Here is a 27,596-nt window from a genome sequence, read left to right as displayed (position 1 = left end):
CACCATAAAGGTGCGGTTATAGAGCGGCCCCGACGGCCGCTCTAGCTCGACGTTGCCCAAGATGGCCGCCCTTCCGGTCCAGGGCGGAAGTGGGGTGGCAACGGGCGCTCGTTGTCCTGGGAACGAAGGCTGTTTACTACCTGAGGAGAGGACGCCTGGCGAGGTGAGGAAGGGCTGCAAATGGGGGGAGCTCTCTGTGGATGGTCTTGGACTACAACTCCCAGAATCCCCTGCCCTTGGCCGCCATGGCTGGGGCTGATGGAAGATGGAGTCCAAGAGCGTCTGGCCAAGCTCCCTTTGTGGGGCTAGAGCCTAGAATCTATAATAACCTATCAAACTCTATTATTTAGTATTATTATCTGTATTATTATTATTATTATTATCATCTCTATTATATATTATATAAATAAATATTATAATTAGCAAACTATTATTTATTATCTATTTTATTATTATTATTATTTATATTATAATATAAATTATTATATATTATATAAATATTATTTATTTATTTATTTATTTTCTATTTTGTAAGCCACTCTTAAGGGCCTTCGTGGCTGAAGAGCGGGGTATAGATACTCTTAAATAAATTAATTAATATTAACCTTATTCACTTGATTGTTACTTGATGTTTTATTTTAATCTGTCATTTGTCTATTTTTGTCAAATGATATTGTGTATCGATTTTTGTATTATGTTCTGTTTCCTAGGTCCATTTCATTTTTTTTATTTTATCTTTTTTACTGCGCTGTTAAACTTACAGCGCTTTATAAGTAAAGCTTAATAATAGTAGTAGTAGTAGTAATAATAATAATAACAACAACTATGGAACTCTATTACATGCCGAAGAAATGTGTGCCCTTTTGCTAAAACCTTGTTGGGAGGCTATTATATTATTATTATTGTTCCCCATATTGGCGCATGAGAATGGAGCGAATGCAGAAAACTTCTCAGATGGACTACAACTCCCAGAATCCTCCCAACCAGTTGAACTGCAAAGCCCTGAATACTCCCAACGAGCCGGACTACAGCTCCCTACATCCCCTAACCAGCTGGACTACAATGCCTAGAATCTCCCCAAAACTGGTTGGACTACAGCTCCCAGAATCCCCTAAGTAGCTGACCTACAGCTCCCAGAATCCCCCTAACCAGCCAGCCTACAATTCCCTGATTCCCCCTAACCAGCTGAACTACAGCTCCCAGAATCCCCCTAAGTAGCTGAAATACAGCTCCCAGAATCCCCCTAACCAGCTGAACTACAGCTCCCAGAATCCCCCTAAGTAGCTGAAATACAGCTCCCTGATTCCCCCTAACCAGCTGAAATACAGCTCCCAGAATCCCCCTAACCAGACAGGCTAAAACAACTCCTTAATTTCCCTTAACCAGCTGGACTACAGCCCCCAGAATCCCCTCCCGCCAGCGTCTTGAGTGTTGGACTACAACACTGGAGACCAGGGTTCGAATCCCAGCTGGACCATGAAACCCGCTGGATGAGTCCCACTCTCTCAGCCTCAGGGGAAGGCAATGGCAAACCTCCTCTGAAGAAATCTTGCCAAGAAAAACCCAGGACAGGTTTGCTTTAGGGTCGCCATAAAGTCAGAAAGGACTCGAAGGCACACAACGACAACGAAACCAGGGTTTAAGCCTCCCCTCCTTCCCAGGATTGTTATGGAGAGGATAAAACCAAAGAGGGAGGCATATGACCTTGAGCCTCTAATAAAGAAATGGAAATCACAGAATCCAAAGAGTTGGAAGGGGCCTCATGGGGCAACAGTTTCCCTTTAATCAGTCTAGAAGACCCACTGTTTAAATGTCTGCCCCGCATCGGTTTAAGATAGCAAATATTACTTGGGAAAGGTCAAAGGAAGACACGGCTATCCTGCTGGACTCTGGGAGCGCCAACCTGGGAGGAAAACCTGTTCTTTTAATCTCCGCAAAATAGGCTTTTTCAAAATCTTAAGCCAGGGCTTGGGCTCCTGTTTGCTCTCTGGGCGTTCTCTGGCCGCGGGGTTTATCCGTTGCTTGGCACATTTAAGCCAAATTGCGCTGCCTTGGAGTCGCCATCACTTGGCACGCTCACCGCCCAAAGTACACTACACAGCCATCCTGATTTCTTTAATAAATAGACTTGGAGAGAATAGCAAAGAAAATATTAACCCCACAGGCCCAGGGCCTGTCAAATATTTGGAGAGAGGATGAAGGGATGTTGAAAGTGGAGCTTGTTTTCTGCTGCTCCAGAGAATAGGGCATGGAGCAATGGATGCAAGCTATAGGAAAAGAGATCCTAAGCTTTAGGTGGAACCTTTCAATGGTAAGAGTTGTTGGACAGTGAAATATATTGATAGAGTCTCCTTCTTTGGAGGTTTTTAAATAGAGGCTGGATGGCCATCTGTCGAGGGTGCTTTGTTGGTGTCTTCCTGCTTGGCAAAGTGGGGTTGGACTGGATGGCCCTTGGGGCCTCTTCCAACTCTGAATCTATGCAGACCTCAGTTTTCTTCCCCTCAAAATGGAGGAGCCCTGCAGGAAGGAAGGCAACTGGAATAATGCTCAGTGGAAGGCCATGTCCCAACCTCTATCTCAACACAGGAGACTCTTCAGCAAAGAGTAATGTCACTTTTCCTTCCTCTTTCTCTCGCTAGGTTCCAGGCACCAACACCTGTGACTCCTTGGCCGTGCAGGTTGAGATCCTATCGGACTGATAGGCCTATCCATCCTTGGGAATTGTGGAGCCGTCAGTCCTTTCGAGCCCATGGAGCATCTCCTGCCTGTGAGTATTTCCATGCCGGGTGGGTGACACAGTTCTTTTCCTTAACCCAAAGGACAGCTCATAAAGCTTGATATGCTTCTGCCGGCCTTAGGAACATCCATTTTCTTTTACAAGCGAGCATTCACACAAAACAGTAAGTCAGGATTCTGGTAAATGTTGGTTTCCATTCTCTCCCCATCCCACCAGCCAGGCACTTTTAGCTACACAATTAGAAATCAACCTGAGATCCTGGCTTGTTGCGACCAGCTAGGCCAGGATTTGCAAGCCACGAGGATACGATCCTGGTTTGTGATGGGAGCAACGAACCAGAATCCCACTTTCAGATTTGACAGGAGGTTTGCACTCCTGGTGAACTGTGCGCCATGTTCTGGCAAAATGAGCTGAGCAAGAGCAAACAAAACACCTCAGCACATGGCTGGTTTTTGGTGTGAATGAAAAACAGTGCAGATGCTGTATATGAGAAGTTGATCTTTTAGTGCTTTCCTCCCTGGACAAAGGAAGAGGCTTCTGTGAATTCCTTTCCATCCCTTTCTCAGAATTAACAACCGTGGGTGGTGGGTTTGCAAACCCTTCTCCGTTTATTTCCGCAGGACTCCTGAGAAGCAATGGCGGCCGCCTCACACCTAGACGTCGCCTCCTCTGAACGGAAGACCTCTTTTGGAGCCGCAAAGCCATCCGCCTGGCCGCCACAACCTCTGGCCATGCATGTCACTCGGCCAAAATCCGCCAAGGGGCGCACAAGGCCCCACTTGCAGTACTCCCAAAGTGTCAAGGCCTATTCCTCTCAAGTGCCATTGTCCCCTCAGCCGTTAGCGATGCCCACCGTAGAAGTCCCCAGCGGCCGCAGAGTGTCACCTTCCCAGCTTGCCCGGGCTGTTCCTGCTGAAATCCCGGATCTCCTCCAGCAAGTGCCCCTGAGAACGTCCTCTTCCTTAAACAAGTACAGAGTGCTGCCATCCATTAGCAGAAAAGAGCTGAGCAAGAGTGGCCCAGAAGGGATCTCTGGCCAGGCTGGACAGAGCGCCATGTTGGAGGAGGAGGAGGAGGAGCAGAGTTTCAGGGATCGTTCCCTGATGGGGAAGTTGTCCTCACAAAGGGGTCCCAAAGGGGGAAGTGGAGAATCTATGGGAAGCCCCCCACCTCCATCCAAGGCCAGGCCACTCAGCAAAACCAGAGAAGGAGACTCACCCCTGTCTGCGTTGAATTTGGAAGAACCCAGTGCGGAGGAGCCAAGGTTGCTCCTGGCCATCCGATCCCCGTCCGGCCAGCGCTTCGAGCGCCACTTCAAGCCGACCGACAGCCTGAAGACTGTCCTGGCGGTGGCCGCGCAAAAGAACTCGGCCACCTACCGACACTGCAGCATCGAAACAGTGGAAGTGCCTCGGAGGACCTTCAGCGACCTCTCCAAGTCACTGGCAGAGTGCGCCATCCCCCATAAGTCAGTGCTGTGCATTCTGCGGGGAGAGCAGGACGGGGAACCGTAAAGCAACCGAAGGTTGATTTTTGCATTAAATGCTTCTGGAGCTGGTGGCTTTTCTTCTGAGAATCCACTCCTTTCACCCAACCTGCTGCCTTTTCCTCCGGTGTCGTACTCTTCCTAGCGCACCCCATAAAAAGAGAGCATGGAACCATTTTGCTTTTAAAGCATTGCCTTCCAGTTCCCTTTGGGGTCCTCTCTTTCCCGATCCTCTCATACATGGCTTGCCATTTTCTAGGTTGTTCAGCTGTTTGCAAGCTGACTCTATTCTGCCAGGAAATATTACTTTTGACTCACTTTCTGGTAGAGAGGGTCGATTTTCATTTTCTGACTGGCTTTCAGGACAGATCCCTTTGGTCCCAGTGTGACTCCAAAGGTATGGAGGAGCACCCAGAGTCTCCTTTACCAGTCCTGTTAATTAAATTGTCCCCCATAGATCAATTTTATCATCAACAGGGTTTATCCAGGAGACATTTGGGGGGATTTTTGGATCCATTTGTCATGTTTAGGATGCAAAGTTTAGGATGAATTCACCTACTGGCTTTGCAGGACGATGGAGTGATGTAGCTAATCCAGCTACTTCCTCTGTCTCCTATATCAAGACAAAGAAAGATGTATTTGTTCAGTCTTCTAGGGTTTGTTGATGTATATTCCATCACTTCTCCCTCTCTTTTGTGAGCTTATGACTTAAATTAGTCTGGATAAATCATTGCTGTTGGGTTTATCCAGTGCACATTTCAGTGTTTTAATTTTTCTTTAAAGCAATGAGGAGCACAGACATGGTTTCGTTTCAAACATATTGATTCTTCAGTATTCTGCCATCAATTGAGTTTTGCAATCTGCTTTTCCTTTCTTTTTTTAAGAACAATGATTCCACCTATTTTGATTCAGACCAGGCCTACTTGCATTTCTCCAAATGCCATTTATATTTTTAGATATATCTCTGTGTATGTGTAACAACAACAACAAGTTCACTGTCCCCACACAGGATTTGAAATTCCAAGTATTCTACACAGATTTCACTCACTGAAGTGGACAGTTTGCCAAAACGATCTTGTGTCTTGAGTGTTAACCTCTCTCTGTTCATAGCAGAACCTGTCTTAAGTCTCACAGAGATCTCCAGCCTTAAGTGCAAACGTTGGTAGCAGATTCTTATGGCAGCTGTAAACTTGGGCAAGATCGAGTGTCTTGGCAAGTGTGACAGGTGGAGATGTTCGATTTGACAGGCTGACACTTGTCTCAAGTTATTGACAGGTTACAGCTGGATGTCCAACCTGGTCTCATTGGCAGCAGGAGGGTTTCTTGTTCTCTTTGCAGAAGCACAAACAGCTCCTGTCACCTTTCAGTACCCCACCATGTGCAGTTTAGTATTATAAGAAGCAAGGTCTGTTAGTAGAAATCAGCTCAGGGGGAGAGCAAGAAAACCCCACAGGGCAGCGGGGGTCGCTTGCATTTTTGTCGGATGCCATTTCCTACATTTGCTTGTCAAGAATGTAAAGACCTAACCGTGTTAGTCTGGGATATCAGTGCGCAAAAGGATCTTGCGGCACCTCGGAGACTAACTGAAAGAAAAAAGTTGGCAACACGAGCTTTCATAGTCTGGAATTTTTCGTAGACATGCACATCTGCGGAACTGATCTACGAAATGCTACCAACTTCTTTCAGTTAGTCTCCAAGGTGCTACAAGACCCCTTTGCGTGATTTTCCAGACTAACACAGTTATGTTTTTGAATAAGAAAACCATCTTTGGGATTAAGGTACGTCAACCCTCTTCCCTTCCATATTTAATTTCCTATGTTCAAGGCCCGCATTCCTGGCCTCCAAAACAGCACCCCAGAAAGAGCTTGGCGAATAGGGCCAGGGAAGTATGATGGCTCTCAGCCTGGGGAAAGTGTTTTTGAAGTGAGATCCGCACTGACAAGATTCACAAGGTGGCACTTTTTGGAAACGTGTGTCGTGTGCGAACGTGAAGCCTGCATCTCATCCTTTTCTCTTGCTTAAGAGTAGTTTTGTTTTGCAAGTATTGTCAAATGAGGTTTAAACTGGTGAACTGATAACTGGTTGGGGGCAGGGAATGTTATCTGCTTTGTGCATTTAAAATAATTTGACATGTTGTTACGTGTGCTGTTAGATTCAATAAAGCGATTTGGGTGTCACTGTTTTGTTTGAAAGCCAAGCAAGTGTTCTGTCTGAGAACTGATTTTACCAAATCTTTAGACCCGCTCTGAGTAATAACTTAAACCTGGCCAAAGCTTTCCGCCTACATTTCTGTTCCTGATTAACTGTCTTCCCCAGACCAAACTGGACACTGTGGTTAAGGTTAGCGGGGATCATAAACCACAGTTTAAACTTGGCTTGTGTCTCTAAAAATGCAGGGGAGGGCAGCCAGATGCTCTTTAGATGATAAGAAATTAATAACATGCCTTCAAAACCACTGGCTTTTCTCAATTCCAGAACAACTGGTGGTTTCATCAGGTGATGCCAAGTTCTTAGACCGTACCTCTGTCATAGCCCCCAACTTTTGATTTATGGGAATTGAAGTCCTAAACATCTGGATGGCATCACGTTGCCTCCATTTCATGCTGCTTTAGAGCCTGGAAGCATGAATTAACTTTGGTGGGGCAAGGAAACATTTCTAAAGTAATGCAAGTAACATTTTGGGTCACTTTTTAGAAATTTTTCATCCCATCCCCTTAGTAATCCTAAGGAGTTTTTCCTTTAAGTAAAGAAAAGCAACAAAGATTGCCAGATGTGAAGTGATGAGCTACTCAAAATAGTAAATCAAACCAGGGTAAGTTTAGTCTTGAAACACAAGGAGAAATGGGAAACAAACTACTTTTCCATACCTCCTTTTCCAACAAGGTAGCTTTTCATTTCTGGCCCGGATGAGGCAACAGAAGCCATGGTCACTAGGTACCAGCCTGCGCTTCCCACCAAAGTCCAAGGTTGCAAAGCAACTGGGTACAGAGCCCATATTGCCAACTCAGAGGGAGAGGAATGAACATATGGGGAGGAGGACATAGAGTTGGAAGAGACCACAATGGCCATTTACTCCAAGCCCCTGCCATGCAGGAATGCACAATTGCAGCGCTCCCAAAAGAGGCCCATTCATCCCAAGAGAAAGGCAGCCGAGACCCAGTTGCATCTCACATGGTCTTTATTCCAACTCAAAAGTACATCCGAAAGAGCGCATGGGGCTCTTGCATGATCACTCAGCAGCCATACCAACGGAGGGGAGTTGGCAGGCCCCTCCGCCACACAACGGCACGCGCCCACCGGCCACTTCAAGCAGAATAAAAATAAGGTCCACCCTAGCATACAAAATGTGTGATTTATTTCCCCTTCTCTGAAACCTGCTCCACCTCTCTATAGCCATTTACACAAAACTGATTGCAACAGGCTACACGCAAGCTTCCTAAAATTTTAGGTACACTTTAAAAACCAAGTGTGTTTTTTTAGTTTCGTTTGGTAAAAGCATTTCTGCCCTTGAGCCAAACGCTTTCACGCCCCACGCTGTCTTTTAAAAAATAAGTATTGATAAACACTCAAAATGTACAATTTATTCCTTTAATTTTAGCAGATTCCTGCTCCTGCCTTTTCCAATTCCCCTTCATATTCTGAATAAAAATATTTTAAGATTCTACTTTGCCTGGAAAAATAAGCCAGGCCACCCTGCGCATCTAAAACAGCTACACTGAATCTGAACTAGAGTAGACCCATTTAATTAATTCTTGAACGGTGAGTAAATCCCATTTATTCAATGATTCTACTCTAGTTGGGATCAGCAGTCAGATATAGGCTGGGGAGCCCAAATTGATGAAAACAGACAAAGGAGGCAGAGGGTCTCCCGTAACTCAGGGATATTTGTGGTTGATGCAATCTTAGGTAAGATTTTTCCCCTTGAATACAAATCAAAGCACTTAAAACTTTTTGGAGCAACTGATCAGATGAAAAACAACAGTTGACTGTCAAGGGAGCTCTGAGTGCAACACCTTGCCTTGTCATTTCCTCACTGCAATAAGAAAATGGAGTGTGTGGCTGCTCTCTGGTGTCTGCAGTGCCATTAGCAACAGCTTTTTAAAAATGGCCCTTGCTCCCTCCTCTCTTTTTCACGCCGCACAGGTAATAGTACTTGGCTAGCGGCAGTTTGCTCTAACAGCGATGGCTCCAACTTATGCAATTTTGGGATATGAAGTCTGGTGAGACAGTCTAGGACATCTGGCAGAGAATTCTACATACCTTGCAAAAATGCAAACCCCAGGACACCAGGGGATGGAGCCATGGCTGATAAAGTAGAATTAGAAGTGTGATAACTAGGTACCGTCGAAGTCCAACACAGAGTCTATAGCCAATAAAGCAAAGAAATGTGGCTAAAAATGAATTACCTGTGTTGGTACATACAGAAACGCCTCTCTTTTCCCTGCCCATGTCAAACTTCTGGGGAAACTTCTGCTACCATCCATGGGGTCTCTTTCTTGACAGAAGGGAAGCAGATGTGTCGGATTCTGGAGAAGAGGGCACCATAGGTTAAGAGTCAGCAGAGTTACTTAACCTGGAAAAGCTTCTCAAGCTGTGTCAGATTGCTCACGTTGTCCCACTTCTTTGACACAGACATAAGCTACTGCTCAACCTCCTACAGCAGAGGAAGTTTGCTTGGCATGGATCTTTCCACAAGCCTTTTCCAGGCTGAACTATCATGGCATGAATTGTTCAGCGTGGCAGAGCTGAAAAGGCACCCTCCTCTGTCCATTCGAACAGAGCCAGCAGCCTCTTCACCTCACTAAGTACCTCTATCCTGTGATCCTAGTTGCATGGTCTTTAAAATAGACAACTACCACTATTCCAGATGCAAAGAACTCTGGATAGTCCTGAGAGACAGCTAAGGGGGGGGGGGGGGGAGTATCAGAAAATTCATCCAAGATTGCTGTTCCCAAAAGAAATGTATTTTTCAAAGCATCAACTGATTGTTCTCAGCCCACTGAAAAGCAACCTCTGGACCATCTAAGAGAAACAGTAGAAGAATCTACAAAAGCCTAGAATCCAGAGCGCTCCGTGAAAATTTCACTTCCTCCAAACTATTTAAGCCAGAATGAGCTCTTTCTCTCACTTAAAACAAAATAAAAGGTCACACTTACATAAATTGATATATACTTGGGTTTTGAATTTTTAATATAGTGCTCTGGCATGTATGAGATAAAAAGATGTGTGCACCTTCCCCAATTAAGTGGCTATGCTTTTTGGCATCATCTTAAGAATTTAAGAGATTTTTTCCCCCTTGTAAGGCTAAACTAAAAAAGAAGAAGTAAAAGAAAAGTTAAAAGTCACTGTAAACATTGCTTCTTTCCCCCAGAGTTTGCACTTCCGCTTTAAAATCAAGTCCAGCCACAATTCGTTTGTTTTGTTATGTGTGTGTTTTTTTAAAAGTTGAGGTAATTTCAGTGTATTTTGTTATCTCTACAAAGTCATCCCTTTGCGTGCGACTAACACAGACCGGTGCCAATCAATCCGGATGCTGATCCAAAGGGAGCAGATCTCCCCCAAAAGGGAGTGCGCACCAGTTCCGGCAGCTGCAGCTTCAGTTAGCTATTTTCTCAATTTCATCCAAATCGTCTGCATCCAGCTTGTGAATCTTCTTGTCTGTACAAAAAGGAGAACAGAGTCAGAGAACCAGGAAGAAAGCTGGAGTTGGGAAGGCAGCAAAGGAAATCCCACAAAGCAGCCTCGTCGCATTCTTCAGGGATATGTGGGCAGAGCTGGGAGAAGTTGCAGTAAGATTTATGGTATAACAAGTGAGTGCTGGGTCCATATACAGTTTTCTTTTAAAAGGGGATGCTTCTCTCTGAATGTCCTCTACTCTTATTAACACCTCTCAAACCCAAATTCTCCTTCTCATTTACTGGCAAATTAGGAAGTCTGGGCCCTTATTACAAAGCTGAGGAACCTTTGGCTTTTCTAGGTATTTGCAACTTTGATTCCCAAAAGTTAATTGCAAGGAATCATGGTACTAGAAAGCCAAAAGTTCCCCAGCGCCTGCCACACAAGAACAATCCTATGGTTACTTTCTTAAGATTACAACTTCCAAGATCCTCTGGCCTGCATGGGAGTTATGGGCATTGTAACCCTCCCAAAAGAAAACTGTGTATGGACCCAGCATAAATCTAAACATTTTACTCATTTGTTATACCATAAATCTTACTGTTACAGGTTGAGTCTCCCTTATTTCCAAATTCCAAAACATTAAAATCCAAAATCATCCACATGTATGGCTGAGAGAGTGAGACCTGGGTCAGTCTACACAATCTTTGTTTCATACACAAAACTATTATTACTTTCTACATCTCTCTCGTGATGTTTCGATTTACGAATTAATAAGAAGGACCAGTCACGCACTATCACAATGAACTCAACAACCTACACATCCCCTTGTCCACTGTGTCACATCTGGTCCAGGGAATCAGACCCAGGAAGAGGGAATCTGAGAATAAAAGGGCAAGGTGATAGACTGGAGCTGAAGCATTGGAACTGTGGGGCCAACCTGCCATGTTTCAGCTCACAGCACCCTGGGGTTGTGTAACAGTAAATGAAAGGGACTACTAGGCAAAGATGCAGAGCCTCTGCTCTGAGTAGGACAGACACCAAAAGGACGTACTGAAATGTTCTTGGATCCTGTTGAGAATGTTCATGCTGTGCTTGCTGTCCACCATATTAATGGCCAGGCCCCTCTTGCCAAAGCGCCCCGTGCGGCCGATGCGGTGAAGATAAGTCTCTTTATCAGGATTCCCATCTTTATCCACCGGTAGATCGAAGTTAATGACAACCGAGACCTGCTCTACGTCAATCCCTATTGGAGGAAAGTGACTGAAACTAAGATGGCGGCACCTTACTTTGCAAGATAGAGAGGTTAGCAGCAGTGCGAAAAGTTGAGGGGACAGGCTGCCTAAAAGGTTACCACTTCATAAGCTGGGCAGCCATTGAATGAATCAAAAAAAAAAAAAAAAACCCTATAAAATTCCAGGATTGAAAGGATGCAGTAGGAGAAAGGATTGGAAACAGGCATGCAACTGCCTCTCCCCATGGCTTCTCTATCCTGAAATATCATTTTATCCCCATAATATTCAAACAGACAGTCATGTTAGTATGTTTTAGTTAAAAAAAAAGACATAAAGGACTCCACTACCAGCTTTAAGAGGATCTAGTAAGAAGAAACCTATAGCATAAGCTTTCATGGACACAGTCTACTACATCTTACATGGGATGTAATGAACTAAAATCTGTGAAAGAGTAGGACAGCATGCACCAGACAGCCAGGCAGTTTTCCAGAGTTGGGGATCGCAATTACCTCGGGCGCAGACGTTAGTGGTCACCAAAACTTTCTCCTTGCCCTCCCGGAAGCGCTCAATCACTGCCGCACGCTGTTCCACCATCATCTCGCCACTCAAGAGGGCAACCTGGTGGCCTTCCTTAGACAGCTCCCCTGCCAGCCAGCCAGCCGTTTTGCGTGTCTGGGAGGGGAATAAAGAGGACCTCTCTTTTTAAAAATAATGGTGATGAGACACATTTCACAAAAACCTAACCAGGACATAAGCAGGACCCCAAGAGCTAAAGAGTTCCCAAGTCCTGCATCCCATTTTCCCAGGTGCCTTTGGGAAGCCCAGAAGGACTTGAAGAAAACAGCATTTTTCTGCCTGCATTTTCCAGCAACTTCTTTCAAGAGGCCTATTATACCTGATGCTGGAATTTAATACACAGCTATGAAGAAATAGGGGAAAACAGAATACTCTACGTGGAATATGTACACCCTTGTATTGCATACAAGCTTGTCAACAGCCAAAGTATTCCCATTTTACATTACATGCCCGTTTCTTCCATCCAATTACTCACATGGCAGAAGATCATTGCCTGGGCAATGGTGATGGCGCCATAGATGTTACAGAGAGCATGGAATTTCTCCTCCCGGCTGTTGCACAGGACGTAGTATTGCTTGATGGTGTCCAGAGTCTCTTCCTCCCGCTTCAGTTTGATGATGTTGGGGTCAGGAACCACTTTCTGGGCAAACTTCCAAACTGAGTCTTCAAAGGTGGCCGAAAAGAGCAACATTTGGCAGTCTCGGGGGAGCATCCTGAGATAGGAGAGAAAAAATAAGTCTCCATTTAATCCCCAGCAGAGAAATGTTTGGAGAATTTTTGACCGACGAGGAACATCTGAATTCAGCTAAAGGCGGTGGAGATGGATGAATGCAGCTACCACGCCACTGTATATGCAGAGGTTCAGGAGACACGCATGTCCAGGAGACACACAAGAGTTGTGCGGGCACATGAGATTTTTATTTGGTTGTGTGTTCAGTGTTTCTGGCCCAGACACATTATTTAAAAAGCCCATACACATTAGATTTCATTTCTTCCAGCACTTTATGACTTGCAGAAAGAGTCCCCGCCGATAGGATCACTGCAGGTGCAACAACCCACCTCCCCTCCCTCCCTCACCTCTGGATACGGATGCTCTGATCCTGGTGGCCTTGGGTGGCGATCATGACGTCCGCCTCATCCAAGACAAAGACCCGGATCTTCTTGGGGTCAATGAACCTCAGCTTGGAGCACCAGTCGAGGACAGTGCCTGGAGTACCAATGACGATCTGTTCAGCAATCTTCTGGCCACGCTCCACTGTCAAGAGAGGAGATGGAGACCTGTTGTGGAACAGCAGACCCTCAGACAGTCCTACTTTCCTCCAGAGAGTGTCTGTGGAATATTTTCTGGCAGAAGCCCTACTGTAGTTTTTGCTTCTCCTTGTGGCAACCAAGCCCATGCCTTGCAATTTCAGGCCCAGAGAATATTATCTAGTTATTTTGTTGAAAAATATGACCAGGTTGTCCACTGTTCCATCAAGGGGGATCGGGGGGGGGGGGGGGGAATCTGTTGCTGAAGAAACACAACAACCGAGAGACAGAGGAAGCAACAGCAGCTGCAGAATTCCTCATAAAATGTGTCCTAGGATTAGATGTGGGACACTTTTTAAAACCTAAAGGAATTCCCCCCAAAAAGCCCTGCTTGTCTTTCCAAAAATCCAAACTGGCCAGTATGTTTCATTCAGGGCCCAACTTCAGTTTTGTTTGCACTGGAGAGAACCATGGGAAATGCTAGACCTGATTCTCAAGGAATTCAGTTTGGCTTGGGCCCAAAGTCTGATTCAAAACCATTGTGCCTCTCCAGATCATACTCACATTTGTTGCCTCGAACGGCATAGGCGAGCTTCAGCTCTGGGTAAAACCTGCCCATCTGTTCAATCACCTTCCCCGTCTGAAGGGCCAGCTCATACGTTGGGGAAAGGCACAGACACTGGGAAAGGAAAGAGACACCTTTGGGACACTCATCTGGGGAGGCTTTCTAATGATGTCCCTTTTGCTATCATTATGGTTTGGTGCATACCCATCCCCTGCTCAGCTCTATACTGGCTTTCATGGCAATGCTGCATTTCTATGTGCCCCTGAATTTGCTACTTATTTAATCTGAATGACTGTTACCCTGATGATTTCCAGAGCCGCTTGCAGACAGTATTAATAAATTAACACTTACTATTTAAAAGACATGGCATAAAAGGAAAAGGAAAGAGGAAGACCTAGCTTTGTAGCTTGACTTAGACTGGTGGGTTTCCAAGTGGCACTGAGTGAGTGCACGGGGGAAAAGTCAATGTGGCACTATGGCAGGTGCCCATGCAAAGACCCAGTTTTAAGAAACATTTGGTTCCTTGTTCTCTTTCCAAGAAATCTGATCTCCATTCCCACTCTACCCCACTGTCTGTGAAATTTCCATCCCCTCTTTTTGAGCACGATATCTGGCAGAGACCTTGTTTATCTTGCAGAAAACCTCAAATGAAACCCTGGCACTCTTCCTTAAAGAGATAAATTCAGCACTGGCTGACTGGCTGTACAGATAGACAGACAGACAGACAGATTAAAAAAAACCTTAAAAATCTATCTAATTTATAAGATGCCTTGGGATCTATGTAGGAGAAATAAAATAAATACATTCAAAATAAATAAATTCTATTTATTTATTTTTAAGCAAATAAATGTATTCATTAAAAAAATTCTACCACACCAGACCCTGAACAATGTTACAGAGATTTTTTTTAAGTTACATTTTTAAGCACTATAACCCAGTCTAATCAATCAAAACTCTCAGTCGACGCATCGGAATCAACCAACCCAACCTTTCGGCTGATCAATCAATCCAATTCAAATGATCAAATATCCACCTCCAGATCAAAGGTGTAGCACCTTTGAGACTAAATGAAAGAAAGAAGCTGGTAGCATGAGCTTTTATAGACTTCAGTTTGCTTCTTACAGCAGAAAGAAGAAGACAGGTTTGGGGAAGTTAATATTCAGATCTCATATGACAAACCCACATCTACACTCTCTTAGGAGACCAGGCTCTGCGAGAGGCAAAAGTGTTACCAGCATCTCCTTCTTACCTGTGGGTATTTGTTATCAGATTCCACTCTGCTGAGCATGGCCAAAACAAAGGCTGCCGTCTTGCCGGTACCAGATTGGGACTGCGCAATCAGATTCTGTGGACTGGAGACAACACAAAAGAGTGCACTGGACACTTTTAAGGGACATTTCCTTAGAAAATTAAGAGCATGTGATGTTGCATTTTAAAAACGTAATTAGCTGCTGCTACAACTTTACAGGCCCCAAAATTAGCAACATCTTTCTTTACTTTCCCATGTCACAAATTAACTAAAGCTAACCGAGATCTGTTGGCAGGAAGGGAGGCTACCCAGAAAACAACCTTGCTCCCTCAGCTACACCACTTATAGTTCCCCCATGGAAGAAATGCAGGATATAAATGAAAAATTCACCACGTGTATCTGTTGCTGGAAACATACTGCCAACCCTAGCTGCCTAACACGAAAACAAAGGAACGGTCTTTGCATATGGCTTTCTTCCTACGCACATGCTCCTCCAGCATATGGATGTGGTTTTCAAAGCTCTTCTGTGGAATCTTTCCCACAACAGTGAAGCATCTCTTGCCAGGAGCGCCTGCTCATTGTAGAGGATTTTGGTGAATGCTTTCGAAAGCAAGCAACCGATTCATGCAAGGGGCTGGCCAGTCTTCACTGGTCCACGTCACAGGGTTACATTAATGAAGCACATGCTTCGGAAACGTGGTGGAAAAACAAGGGACTATGGCTAAGAACTGGCTGTCTCACAAGAAAGCTCATCTGCTGCTGTGGATCTCAACCCTGGAAAAACCAGTCTCCTCCCCACACCTCACATCCAAACAACATGCACAAACACGTACGGCTCTGCAAGCATCATGGGCAGTGCGTTCTCTTGGATCTTCGATGGCCTGTTGAAACCCATAGCGTAGACGCCCTGTAACAGCTGGGGCTTCCTAGAAAAAGGAACATAGGAAGGTTACTAAGCATGTGCCCAAAGAAGCAATCAAGGCTGACCTTAGCTGTCCAGATAAGAGAGCTACTCAAGTCTCAGTTTTTAATAGCTTTGTATCTTTTTAAGGCTTTAAATTGTTCTAATATTGTAAACTATTTTAACATTCATTGTTTGTATGGTTTTTAGCTGTGCTGTACATGTTATTTTCTTAAACTCGGGTGTTCCTTCAACATTGGGCCTCTTGGAGATACCAAGAAAGCAGTCATTCAGATACAGATTTGCTGCTTCTTATTGTTAACTGCCCTCGAGTCGGCCTCAACCCAGATTTGCTTACAAGGAGAAACATCTTTATGGGAGAAAACCTAACAGCTCAGAAAGGCATTTCCAACAAAGAGGGCCAGATAGCATGATGTTCTGCATGGGACTATCATCCTGTCTGGGAACCCAGTAAATTGGACATTTAGCACAATTTTTAACATATTTGTTTCACAGGTGTGCATAGGGGATTCATTGCTAGTGTCATATGTGAAATACTGTATCAGAACCACGCCACTAGTAGATTTCCAAAACTTTTCTGGCTATACGTCTTGCAATGTAAGTTCATGAAAGCATTCAGGTGTTGATATTTTGAGAAACTGACTGTTTTATTGCTTGGCCATCCTTGAATAAATCTTCCAGCAAATGTCCAACCTTACAGCTCGTCTTTTTGTGTGGCTTCAAGTCATTTCTGACTAATGGCAACCCTATCATGGGGTTTTCTGAGAATGTGTGACTTGCCCAAGTGGTTTTCCACAGCCAAACTGGGATTCCAACTTCAGTCACCACAGCAGTAGTCCAATGCTTAAACCACTACACTATGTGGCTCTCTACATATTATCTACCAGGGTAGACGTATTGAAGTTAAGGACAGCAACTTATGATCCACGTAGCTGCCTCGATCTCATTGGACAAGCAGGATATAAATTATTGTTGTTGTTGTTGTTGCAGCACTCAATTCCTCCTATATGTCTACACCTGTGACGACAGGCTGACAAATGGATCCAACAACCCTTGTCCCTCCTTTTGCTGTGGCCTGCTTCATAAAAGATCATGGCAGATCTGTATCTAAGAGACAGGCTTGTATATGTCACAACCAGTTTGCCTCCTGCACACCCCCCCCAAAAAAAGAAACCAGGTGTCAGTCCATGCAGGAAACCTACAAAGTCCTGGTTGTCTGAACCAGTTGCCAAGGAGATCCTTAGCCAAGGAGACATGCAGAGAAAAGAGAGGACCAAACTCAGCCAAACATCGCTATCATTAGTGGCACAATTCTGCCTGCTAAATTATTCGCTCTCCATGCAGAAATGAGTTACACAATCAAGGGCCTCTTGTGCCACAACAGCCTTGGACAGAACACAAAACCCCACAATGAGAAGCAGGTCCCTCCAGGTCGCCTGCAAATCTGGTAGGAACAGTATGCTCAAAGCAATTTTGGAATTGGGAGGTGGCAGAGATGCTCTTTCCGGCTGAATTCAGCAAGCAGCGGGCAAAGCAAAGTGTTTTGACGCCAGTGCCAGTTTCCCAATGTAATTTCCCATCACTGGCAAACTGCAATTTCCAAGCGCAAAATGTATGTTTGGCTGGGAGGTTTGACAGCAGGAGGCTTCTATCACGGTGTGGGGGAAAGGATGAAATCAAGAAATTGGTGCCACAGAAGGACACAATACAAATTCAGTAAAACGACCTGGAGATTGTTGGTATGGAAGAAAGAGCTTTTATGCAAGGATGGTGCTGGGCAAAATGTAGCATTGGGGCCACATGAAACTCTTTATGTGGCCCACAAACTGCTTTAGACTCTGCAAACCAAAAAAGGATTAATTACCTTTTCTTTTTTAAAAAAATGGCATTTGGGATTGTGGCAATAAATGTGAAACACTTACGTATCTGTTAACTACAATGTTGCATGCCAGCCACACTTTATGGGATCCAGAACAATCTCCTGCACCCCATTCTGTGCATCACAGGGTCTGTTCCCCTCCAGTTCCCTGTGGTTGGTGCCTTCAAGCTTTCTCTTCCCGAGAAACTCTTAAATGTACATACTTTCAGTTCCTCCAAACTGTACCATGCAGAAAGAGAATGCCCACACTCTTTTCCTAAGGGCAACCTGATCCAGAAAATCTGTGCTTCTCTTTGTCCCAGCACTTGAGGATAGAACCAGCGGATGGAAAAGCCACTGGCACCGAAGACAGAATGCTGGGTGGTTTTTTAATTTACCTCCGGACATAACAGAGCTGGGTACCAAACCACCCAGTCCTGCCAAGAAAAGGAGGGTGATGTCTTTCTAGAAGTATGGACAGACCACAGAGCCTAAGCCTCAGGTTCTCCAGGTGAAGGGCAGTGACGATGTGGAGAACATATGAGGAAGGGCTGAAGGTGGTGGGAATGTTCAGTTTGGTGAAGAGACAACCTGACTGCCTTTGAATCTCTCAAGGCCTGCCAGAGAGAGGAGGGGGCAGGTATGTTCTCTGCTGCCCCAGAGGGTAGGACCAGGCTAATGGTTTTAAGTTACATGAGGATAAATCTCAATTGGAAGGAACTGGAGTCACTTTTCTTTGGATGTCTTCAAAAGGAAATTGGAGAGCTACGTGCTGAGATGTTCTAGCTGGAATTCCTGCATCAAGCAAGGGTTGAACTCCATAGCCTAGAGTTCCTTCTAACTCTATGCTTCTGTTTTGGACTACAATTCCCACAAACCTCTACCATTGGCCATGCTGGCTGGGGTTCTGGGAGCTGAAATCCCAAACATAAGATAGTTCAAATGCTGCATTTCAGGAAATACCTTCCTCCATCAGCAACTCCTGCAGTGTTTTAGGTCATACTTGTCACAGTCTGCTCATGTGAAAGATCTGACATAGAACCAAGCTATGTTTTGGTCTCATCCTGTATAGATCCCCTCTCAGCTCTATATTTCTATTATTATATAGGGGATTCCCCTCATCCTATAGAAATTCCCCACCTTTATCCTTCATCAAGATCAGACTACTGGAAACCTGAGGCAGACATGGTGCAGGGTAGTACCATAACCTGGGTGTTCTTCCAATGTCACACACCAGTTCAGGAGAGGTGTGCTGTGTCTGAATGCAGCAACAAGTGCTAAGAAGCAAAGCCAAGAGAGGGATACTTACAGCCGCAGCTCCTCAAAGGACTTCACGGAGTAGAGGGGTGATGTGGGGTCGCGTTGCAGCACCTCCACTTGGTTCGTGTTGTCCACCAGGTTGCTGCGAATCAGCTTATTGAGCAACGACTGTGCTGCTCTGTCCTCTGGTGGAAGCAAAGAAGGAAGGGGTGTAGCATTTGGGTGGAGGGAGAGAAGGCATTTTAAGGTTTCAATCCAAAGAAGCACACATGCCAGAACAATCCCTTTCTCAATTCCTGTGCACTTCATGGTCTCCTTCCTTCCTCTTCCCTAGGATTAGTGCCGTGAGAAGTTATATATTTTCAGTTCCTCCAGTCTGTACAGCATGCCCACACTTTTCTTCTCTAGAAAGTCTGTGCCTCGCTTTGTCCCAGCACTTGAGGATAGAACCAGCGGATGGAGAAGCCACTGGCACCGAAGACAGAATGCTGGGTGGTTTTTAATTTACCTCCGGACATAACAGAGCTGGGTACCAAGCCACCCAGTCCTGCCAAGAAAAGGAGGGTGAGGCCTTTCTAGAAGTGTGGAAAGATCATACAGCCCAGGCCTCTGGCTCTTGAGATTTCAGAGAACGGCCAAAAGGATGATAAGAAGTACGGAGAACAAAAAATACGAGGAAAAGTTGAAAGAGTGGGACCTTGCCTTCTTTAAATTTCTTAAGGCTTATCACAGAGGCGAAGGGGTAGATTTCTTCTCTGCTGCCACAGAGGGCAAAAACCATATCTAATGGCTTTAAAGATATAGATGGTAGATTTCAACTGAACATTAAAAGGAGCTCTAAGAGTCTCTGTTTCTATTACAGCTGGGACGTCTTGACAATAAGAGTGTTTGGCTTCTACCACAACAGTATTGGGCTCTCATCTTCATCTTGTGGCAGCTTTTGAACCAAGGGAAGTTTCTGAACACTTTCCAAAGTCAGACCTCTGTAGACTGCCACAATTAGATATTGTATGAAACCATTTATTCAGTTGCATCTATGTGCCTCATTAAAGAAGCTCGCCAGATCCTCCCATAAGATGTTTCAGCTGCCAGGTGGAAAACTTTGCAAATATTACAAGCACACCCCGGCTTAATTTTACAACAGTGCTTATTTCCACCATCTGTTTTAATACCTTATAATTGCTGAACTGTTTTCGTGCTTTTATTACTCATGGCCTGGGGGTGCAGTTAGTAGGAAGGCAATTTGGAAACGTGGCCAAAATAATTTAACCAAGAGGAATGCGATTGCTGCCCTGAACGTGAGCATAATGCAATACACCTCACCATTAATAGGAATGGGGAATTTGGAAGACCATAGGAAGTTCTTCCACATTCCCTGTTCCCATTACGCATGTGTCCAGGGCAGCAACCACATTCCTCTGGCTTAGATTGTATCTTCTCTAGGAGAAATCTCACAGCCCCTACATTGGTTATGAAACTAAAATGTTAAGTATCAAAGGAATTCCAATGTACTTTTGTTTTCTATAGGATTAAATAAAGCACTTGTTATGACCCATAAAGCCCTATAAGGCTCAGGTTCAGGCTACCTGGCAGACCAAATAATAATAATAATAATAATAATAATAATTATTATTATTATTATTATTATTATACCACTATTCCAACATTAGATCATAGCGGTTAACAACATTAATACAATAAAAAACATAATACATATCTCCAACAACAAATATCCCCATCCCCCAAAAAAACCCCATACTATACAGCACATCGTTAAAAACATTACTATTTACAAGACAACAAAATTAGCTGGATAGAAACAGTTGTGTATTGGGGGGAGAACAAGATGGAATTAAGATACATGAGGGAAAGCTTGTCAGAAAAGGAAGGTCTTGAGATTTTTCCTGAATAGATCTACAGAGGAGACAGAGCAGAGCTCTTCGGGAAGCGAGTTCCAAATCTGAGGGGCTGAGGTAGAAAATGCCCTTTGCGCGGACGAGACATATCTCATCTTAGGAATCCTCAAAAAATGCTGCCCGCTTGATCTGAGAGCGGGGAGGACTATATGGGGAGAGGCGGTCCTCCAAGTACCCTGGGCCCAAGCATGGTACATATGAACTTGCCTGGGTCCTGAGACCCCCAGGAGAGGCCATTCCCTCAGTCCAACTGCCATCACAAGCATGGATGGTGAAGAAGTGAGAAAGGGCCTTCTTGGTGGCTTCTCCTGGACTCTGGAACTTCTTCCCAGGGAGGCCAGAACAGCGCACCCGTCTAGCTAGCTCAGCACATTTCAGTCTTACTGGCTGTAGTGCTTGGGGGCTCTCTTCATTACTCCTCTACCCTCTTTTAACTGAGATGTATTTATACACAGCAGTATGCATAACAACTGACATTAACAACCATAAATGAGGAGGGGATTAACCGAGGGGAAAATAACCCACCAAGGGACCATGCTGGGTGGGAAACTCTGGGTGCAACAGCACAAAAATAACTTTTGAAAGCTCTGGTCACGTCACCATCCATCACATCCCCTCTCTGGAGTACCAGATGCTCACCTTTTTCCTCATCTTCAACCTTCTCCACATTGTCTTCTGTCTTGACAACAGCCCCTGAGTTTGAAGAAACAGTGATCACAGCAAAGCCCAACCTCTCCATCTCACTCTGACAATTTAACAACTTTAGATGCCAGCTGGGTCACAACTGCACTCACTGAACCTTGGATTAGGTGACAGTGATGCACAAAATAACATTTCATGAACTTTCAACCCTACGATTACAATATTCTATAACTTGCAGGTATACATTCGCAAAAACAGAAGATGAGGCATGTCTGCTTGGCCCATTTATGCTGATGCCTGCATGATTCTTGTGTTGCGGCTTTCATATCCAACTGTTCAGATACCCTTTAAGGACCATGCCTTCCCCTTATAAGGCTTATATTCTATCTCCTGCCTCTTCTTCAGTCAGGCCAGAGAAGTGTACATGGCTCCCCCCCCCTCCTTTGCTTTATGCTCACAGAAACCTTGAGAAGTAGGTCAGGCTTAGAGACAGCGAATGGCCCAATGAAGGAAAAAGGTCAGAACATGATTATAAGGCCTAAGGGAGGCAGAACCATGGTGACAAACACAGTTTGCTTAGCAAATGTTGGCTTTCCTAGCGATACCAAATTAACATGTATAAATCATTCTGAGCCATGTTCCAAAACATCTTGACAGCCAGAACACCAGAATAAGATTAAAAAGAATAAGGGTGACATACAAAATTTGGAAACAGCACTTGCTCCTTACTGGTGAATTGGCATCTATGTTACCACCTTCTGTGGCTCAGTTGATGCAACTACTTGTGTGTAAGAATTCTATATAAAATTGGCTTAACTGCTTGCTGGATGTGGATAAATAAACTTTTCAGTTTGATCTACTATTACACTTCATTCATGAACTTAACGAGGCTTTCAAAAATCCTGTTCAGTGGCCAAGAGGCAACTTTGAAGGGGAGCTCCCAAGCCTCAGTCCAAAGCTCTAACCACCACACAACTCAGCTGCTATAAAGCCAAGGCTTTATCATTGAGCTAGGAGGCCTCCCTTAAGTCATCCTTGCTTCTCTTCTGCTGTGGATGGGACACAATGTGAAAGCAGAGAAGAGGCCTGGTAGCAGGAGCAATAGGAAATTAAATCTGGATCAGCTTACCATTGGCGTCTGGCTTGGGTTTCTCATCCTTCAGGTGCAAACTGCTCAACTAAAAAGAAAAAGAAAACAGAATAGTCATGAAAACAGAATGCCCACATGCTTTTCTTGTCTAGAAAGAATGTGCCTCGCTTTGTCCCAGCACTTGAGGATAGAACCAGCGGATGGAGAAGCCACTGGCACCGAAGACAGAATGCTGGGCGGTGTTTAATTTACCTCCGGACATAACAGAGCTGGGTACCAAGCCACCCAGTCCTGCCAAGAAAAGGAGGGTGAGGCCTTTCTAGAAGTGTGGAAAGATCATACAGCCCAGGCCTCTGGCTCTTGAGATTTCAGAGAACGGCAGAAAGGATGATAAGAAGTATGGAGAACAAAAAATATGAGGAAAGGTTGAAGGAGTGGGACATGTTCAGCTTGGTAAGGGGTGCCTTCTTTACATTTCTCAGAGGGAAAGGGGCAGGTTTCTTCTATGTTGCCCCAAAGGGCAGAAACCATATCTAATGGGTTTAAAATTGCCAATGGTAGATTTCGACTGAGCATTAGAAGGAGCTCTAAGAGTCTCTGATTCTATTACAGCTGGAACTTCGTGGCAATAAGAGTGTTTGACACATTCACCATTTGGAGCCATGGAGAAGAAGACCTGGCTGTGTTCCTGGACCATCTGAACAACATCCACCCCTAAAGTCCAATTCACAATGGAAAAAGAAAAGGAAGGAACACTGTCCTAGTCATCTGCAAACTGAATCAACAGTTTGGCCACACAGTTTACACAAAACCTACACATGCGGACAGATACCTGCACAAGAACTCCAACCATCACCCAGGACAAAAAAGAAGCACCATAAAAATACTGGTAGACCGGGCAAAATGCATCTGTGAACCCCACTTCTTGGAAGATGAGTTGAAACACCTAGACTGGGCTCTGCAGGCGAATGGTTATTCCAGCTCAGACATCACAAGGGCTGCCAAACCCAGAGGAGGGAAGACAAGCAACCGCTCAAAGGGAAAGTGTTTTTACCATACATCAAAGGAGTCACAGACAGAATAGGGAAAGTGGTGAAGAAACACAACCTCCAAATGGTTTATAAACCGACCAAATGCTGCACTCAGTCAAGGACCAGAGAGACCCTCTCACAGCCGCAGGAAGAGTTTAGCACATACCATGCGGCTGCGGTAAAGTCTACATAGGGACCAGCAAATGCAGTGTCCGAACACGAATCAGGGAACATGAGATACACTGCAGCCAGAAAAGTCAGCAGCAGCAGAACATGTTATAAACCATCCTGGTCATAAAATGCTGTTTGAAAATCAATTCGGGGGGGAAGGAGAGGGGAAAGAGGGTGAGTCCAAAATGCACTGCCGAAATAATCCAGTTTGAAACTACTTTAGCTGCCCTAGTTCAATGGTATGGAATTCTGGGAACTGTAGTTTTGTGAGACATTTAGCCTTCTCTGTGAAAGAACCCTGGGGCCAAAATAAACTACAGCTCCCCGAATTCCCAACCACTGAGCAAGGGCAGTTGAAGCCGTCTCAAACTGGATTGTTTCTGCAGCGTGTCTTGAACCAAAGTCTGCTTAATCTGTTCGCAAAGGATACCTGACTCCATTTTTCAAAATACCCTGTTTTTAAAGAACACTTTTATCGGTTGTTACTTTGCCTTGAGAGCCCTGACAGCGGAAAAGAAATACTTCTAGTGATATTCTGTGTTGAATTGTATAAGACTGTATTAACAATATATACAGGGATACAAGGGCCTGTTACAGACTGCCAAAATAAAGCTGCTTCTGGCTGCAAAAATATCACCAAAGACAAGGCAGGGACACTTTTGATTCTGGAACGCGTTGGCTGAGATGCCCTTGAATTACACACCGCCGGCAGGATCCTTCCCACAAAACATGAGTCGCTGCTTCTTGGCTGGAGCCCAGGCGAGGATCAGAAATTCGACGGAGTCAGAACTTGGGCTAAAATGCCGGCTAAAGGACGCGGCATCCAGGAAATGCGGCCCAAATCAATGTAAGGTGGACAGTTCACATGCTGGACCACATCCTAACCCTTTAGGAGCCCCCTTTGCCACGCAGATGCTGGGGAAGATGGAGTTGCAGTCCAAGGCATCTGGCGGGATGCCTAGTTTCAGGGAGGGGGGCTATTTATAATACAGTGAGCCCTTGGTATCCACTGGGGTTTGGTACCAGGACCCTCCATGGATACCAAAACCCATGGATCCTCAAGTCCCATTAGATACAATGGGGCATTATTATTATTGTTGTTGTTGTTGTTACTATTATAGAGGGCCTTTGGTATCTGCTGAGGTTTGGTACCAGGTTACCAAACCCCATGGATGCTCAAGTCCCATTAGATACAATGGGGCATTATTATTAATACTATTATAGTGGACCCTTGGTATCCTCTGGGGTTTGGTACTAGGCCCCTCTATGGTTACCAAAATCCATGGAGGCTCAAATCCCATTAGATACAATGGGACATTATGATGATTATTAGTACTATTATAGTGTGCCCTTGGTATCTGCTGAAGTTTGGCATCAGGACCCCATAGATACCCAAATCCATGGATGCTCTAGTCCCATTAGATCGCTGGTTCTCAACCTTCCTAATGCCACAACCTTTTAACACAGTTCCTCACATTGTGGAGACCCCCAACCATAAAATTATTTGTGTTTTCTGATAGAAATATGTGTTTTTCGATGGTCTTAGGTGACCCCTGAGAACCGCTGCATTAGATACAATGGGGTATTATTATTAATACTACTGTATTATAAAGGGCATCTGCTGGGGTTTGGTTCCAGGGCCACTGCAGATACAAAAATCCATGGATGCTCAGGTCCCATTAAATCCAATGGCATCACAAAATGGTGGCCCTTATATAAAATGGCAAAAGCAAAATATTTTCAAGCCATGGATAAAAAATAATCTGTGTATAAAGAGGGCCGAATGTATTCATGCCTCTCATCGTCTAGGCGCCTTGCACTGCAACTCCCATCTTCCCCAGCAGTAATATAGATAGATAGATATAGATAGATAGATAGTTTCCTTAAGAGGTCATCGAGTCTGACCTCCCCCTTCTGCCATGCAGCTGCTGGGGAAGATGGGAGTTGCAGTCCAAGGTGCCAGGATTCAGGGAAGGGGGTATTAATAACAACTATATATATATATATATATATATGAATGAAAAGGAACTTCTGGGGAAAATGGGAGTTGCAGTCCAAGACACCAAGGAAAGGGGGGGTTATTTATAATACATACATACACACACACACACACATATATATATACACACACACACACGGAAAGGAGCAACTGGGGAAGATGAGAGTTGTAGTCCAAGACACCAAGAGTCAGGGAAAGGGATTATTTATCATACATATATACATATATATATATATGGAAAGGAGCAGCTGAGGAAGATGGGAGTTGGAGTCCAAAGAGCAGGATTCAGGGAAGGGGGGCTATATATACATATATAGAGAGAGAGAGAGCATGGAGGAGCTGGGGAAGATGGGAGTTGTAGTCCAAGACACCAGGATTCAGGAAAGGGGACTATCTGTAACACAGATATATGTGTGTGTGTGCGTGCGTGTGTGTGGAAAGGAGGATCTGGGGAAGATGGGAGTTGGAGTCCAAGGCGCCAAGAGTCAGGGAAAGGGGGTCAATTTATAACACAAATACATATGGAAAGGAGCAACAGAGAGACAACCACACAACAACAACAACAACAACAGCTCTAGTCCCGAGGGCTCCCTCACCGACTCCGCGGCGGCCTCCTGCTCGTCGACGGCCAGCGCCCAGGAGTCGGTCGCCATGCTTCTTCCCTCAGGAAGGAAAAAGAAAGGGGCGGGGGAAGGGAAAGGACGAGGCACCAGGCCGGGCAGGGCCTCCAGGCACCCACTGCGCATGCGCAAAGGGAGAGAACGCGGGCAGAGGCATGGGTGCGTCGCCAAAAGAGGTCCGGCCGAGAAACCGAAGCCCCTTCTCTAGCGTTCCGGGGCTTATAGGTTCCTCCCATTGAGGAATGCCTGCCTTCTGATATTTGATACTGACATTTGAAGCTTTCTCTCTTTTGTATAGGAAGCGTAGACTATTTTTGTGTGTAATAATAAACAATATTATTTATTTATTTTTACTGCACCATTTATTCCTTTTATGATTATTATTATTATTGCATTCCACCTCCTATTAGTTTAATTAATTGTTCAACAACTACCTCTAACTGCCTCTAATAATTTAATTGTGTGTTATTGTGGACGGAAGGGACTGGGACACAACAATGAGGAGTTGTTGTTGTATTTTACCAATGCTTTTGCTATTAGCTGCTTCAATCTGTTTGGAGAAGTGGGATAGAAATAAATATTATTATTATTATTATTATTATTATTATTATGAACCATTGAGGAGACCCTGTCAAAGCCGCTTGTCTCATTTCATACGGCAAAGGACTTAGGACTTTATCACACAGGGGAAATCGGGGGTTTAAACAGCGATTATCCCGTGCAAAACCCACTTAATATTTTTGCACACATTGCTATTAAACAGGCGGTAGATAGGCAATAAACAGAATTTCCCTGCGAATGGTTTGTTGCTGTTTATTGCCTGAGTATTTCCTGTTTTAATAGTGACATCGTGTGAAAGTCTGAAGTGCGATGTTGCGTTTTGCACACAGGATAATCACTAGTTAAACCCCTGATTTTGCCCAATTTCCCTCATGTGATAAAGTCGTCAGAGAGAAAGATGTCAGATGATGATCTTAGGACAGGTGTAAGATTCATACAAACCTCCAAATGATATTGGACTGTAGCTCCCAGCATCCTCACCATGGGAGGATTTCCACTCCTGCCTTTGAGCTCAAGTAGAGGATTCCCTTCTGTTACCTGGTCCCCAGTCTTTCAGGGCTTTTAAAAAAGCCAAAACCAAGTTTAAATGGACAGGTAGCCAGTTCCTATGGCAAAATACAGTCATAATACGACAATAAGATTGTATCTGTCAAATGAGTATGTTTTGTATCATCTTAATCCACAACTGTGCGAAAAGGGATTGGTTTTGTTTGTGCAATGTTTAGGAACACTTGAGAGCATGGACGAAGCTGGTATCTTTCTGTCCTTCAGGCATTAATAAATCAAAATAATAAATAAAGGATGTGAAAATGAA

The 27,596-nt window shown here is 44.6% G+C and overlaps 2 protein-coding genes and 3 non-coding genes across 5 annotated transcripts; 1 reads left to right on the top strand and 4 right to left on the bottom strand.

The window, feature by feature from the left end:
• The first annotated feature begins 75 nt into the window (after positions 1 to 75).
• UBXN10 (UBX domain protein 10) lies at positions 76 to 6,420 on the top strand. The gene is made up of 3 exons (XM_089534444.1): positions 76 to 163; positions 2,640 to 2,767; positions 3,358 to 6,420. Exon 3 carries the CDS (start codon positions 3,373 to 3,375, stop codon positions 4,249 to 4,251), a length of 879 nt encoding a protein of 292 aa, XP_089390570.1. The 5' UTR covers positions 76 to 163; positions 2,640 to 2,767; positions 3,358 to 3,372; the 3' UTR covers positions 4,252 to 6,420.
• A 963-nt stretch (positions 6,421 to 7,383) lies between these two features.
• Positions 7,384 to 26,309, bottom strand: LOC149307799 (ATP-dependent RNA helicase DDX19B). Its single transcript, XM_089534442.1, has 12 exons — positions 26,198 to 26,309; positions 22,440 to 22,488; positions 21,308 to 21,361; positions 18,802 to 18,937; positions 15,546 to 15,638; positions 14,713 to 14,815; positions 13,463 to 13,577; positions 12,728 to 12,905; positions 12,126 to 12,363; positions 11,584 to 11,746; positions 10,894 to 11,085; positions 7,384 to 9,881 (listed from the first exon to the last, which is right to left on the bottom strand). Exons 1-12 carry the CDS (start codon positions 26,252 to 26,254, stop codon positions 9,820 to 9,822), a joined length of 1,440 nt encoding a protein of 479 aa, XP_089390568.1. The 5' UTR covers positions 26,255 to 26,309; the 3' UTR covers positions 7,384 to 9,819.
• Positions 17,805 to 17,946, bottom strand: LOC149307802 (small nucleolar RNA SNORA57). The gene has a single exon (XR_016282252.1). It is a non-coding gene; the product is annotated as a small nucleolar RNA SNORA57 (small nucleolar RNA).
• LOC149307801 (small nucleolar RNA SNORA57) lies at positions 19,176 to 19,316 on the bottom strand. Its single transcript, XR_016282253.1, has one exon. It is a non-coding gene; the product is annotated as a small nucleolar RNA SNORA57 (small nucleolar RNA).
• LOC149307800 (small nucleolar RNA SNORA57) lies at positions 22,568 to 22,708 on the bottom strand. The gene has a single exon (XR_016282254.1). It is a non-coding gene; the product is annotated as a small nucleolar RNA SNORA57 (small nucleolar RNA).
• Positions 26,310 to 27,596: the final 1,287 nt, after the last annotated feature.

The sequence above is a fragment of the Sceloporus occidentalis genome, unplaced genomic scaffold, assembly GCF_023333645.1.
Source record: "Sceloporus occidentalis isolate IW3139 unplaced genomic scaffold, rSceOcc1.0.p SCAF_8, whole genome shotgun sequence".
Taxonomy (NCBI): domain Eukaryota; kingdom Metazoa; phylum Chordata; class Lepidosauria; order Squamata; family Phrynosomatidae; genus Sceloporus; species Sceloporus occidentalis.
The sequence above is the reverse complement of the archived record's forward strand: the minus strand, read 5'-3'. Positions and strand labels throughout refer to the sequence as shown.

Excerpts from the sequence above, each read along its gene's own strand:
- LOC149307799 (XM_089534442.1), bottom strand. The coding sequence starts at position 26,254 with ATGGCGACCGACTCCTGGGCGCTGGCCGTCGACGAGCAGGAGGCCGCC. Across the intron at positions 21,362-22,439 it reads ACCCAAGCCAGACGCCAATG|GGGCTGTTGTCAAGACAGAA; the intron begins GTAAGCTGATCC and ends CTTCAAACTCAG. Across the intron at positions 18,938-21,307 it reads GGTTGAAGATGAGGAAAAAG|AGGACAGAGCAGCACAGTCG; the intron begins GTGAGCATCTGG and ends TGCTTCCACCAG.
- UBXN10 (XM_089534444.1), top strand. The coding sequence starts at position 3,373 with ATGGCGGCCGCCTCACACCTAGACGTCGCCTCCTCTGAACGGAAGACC.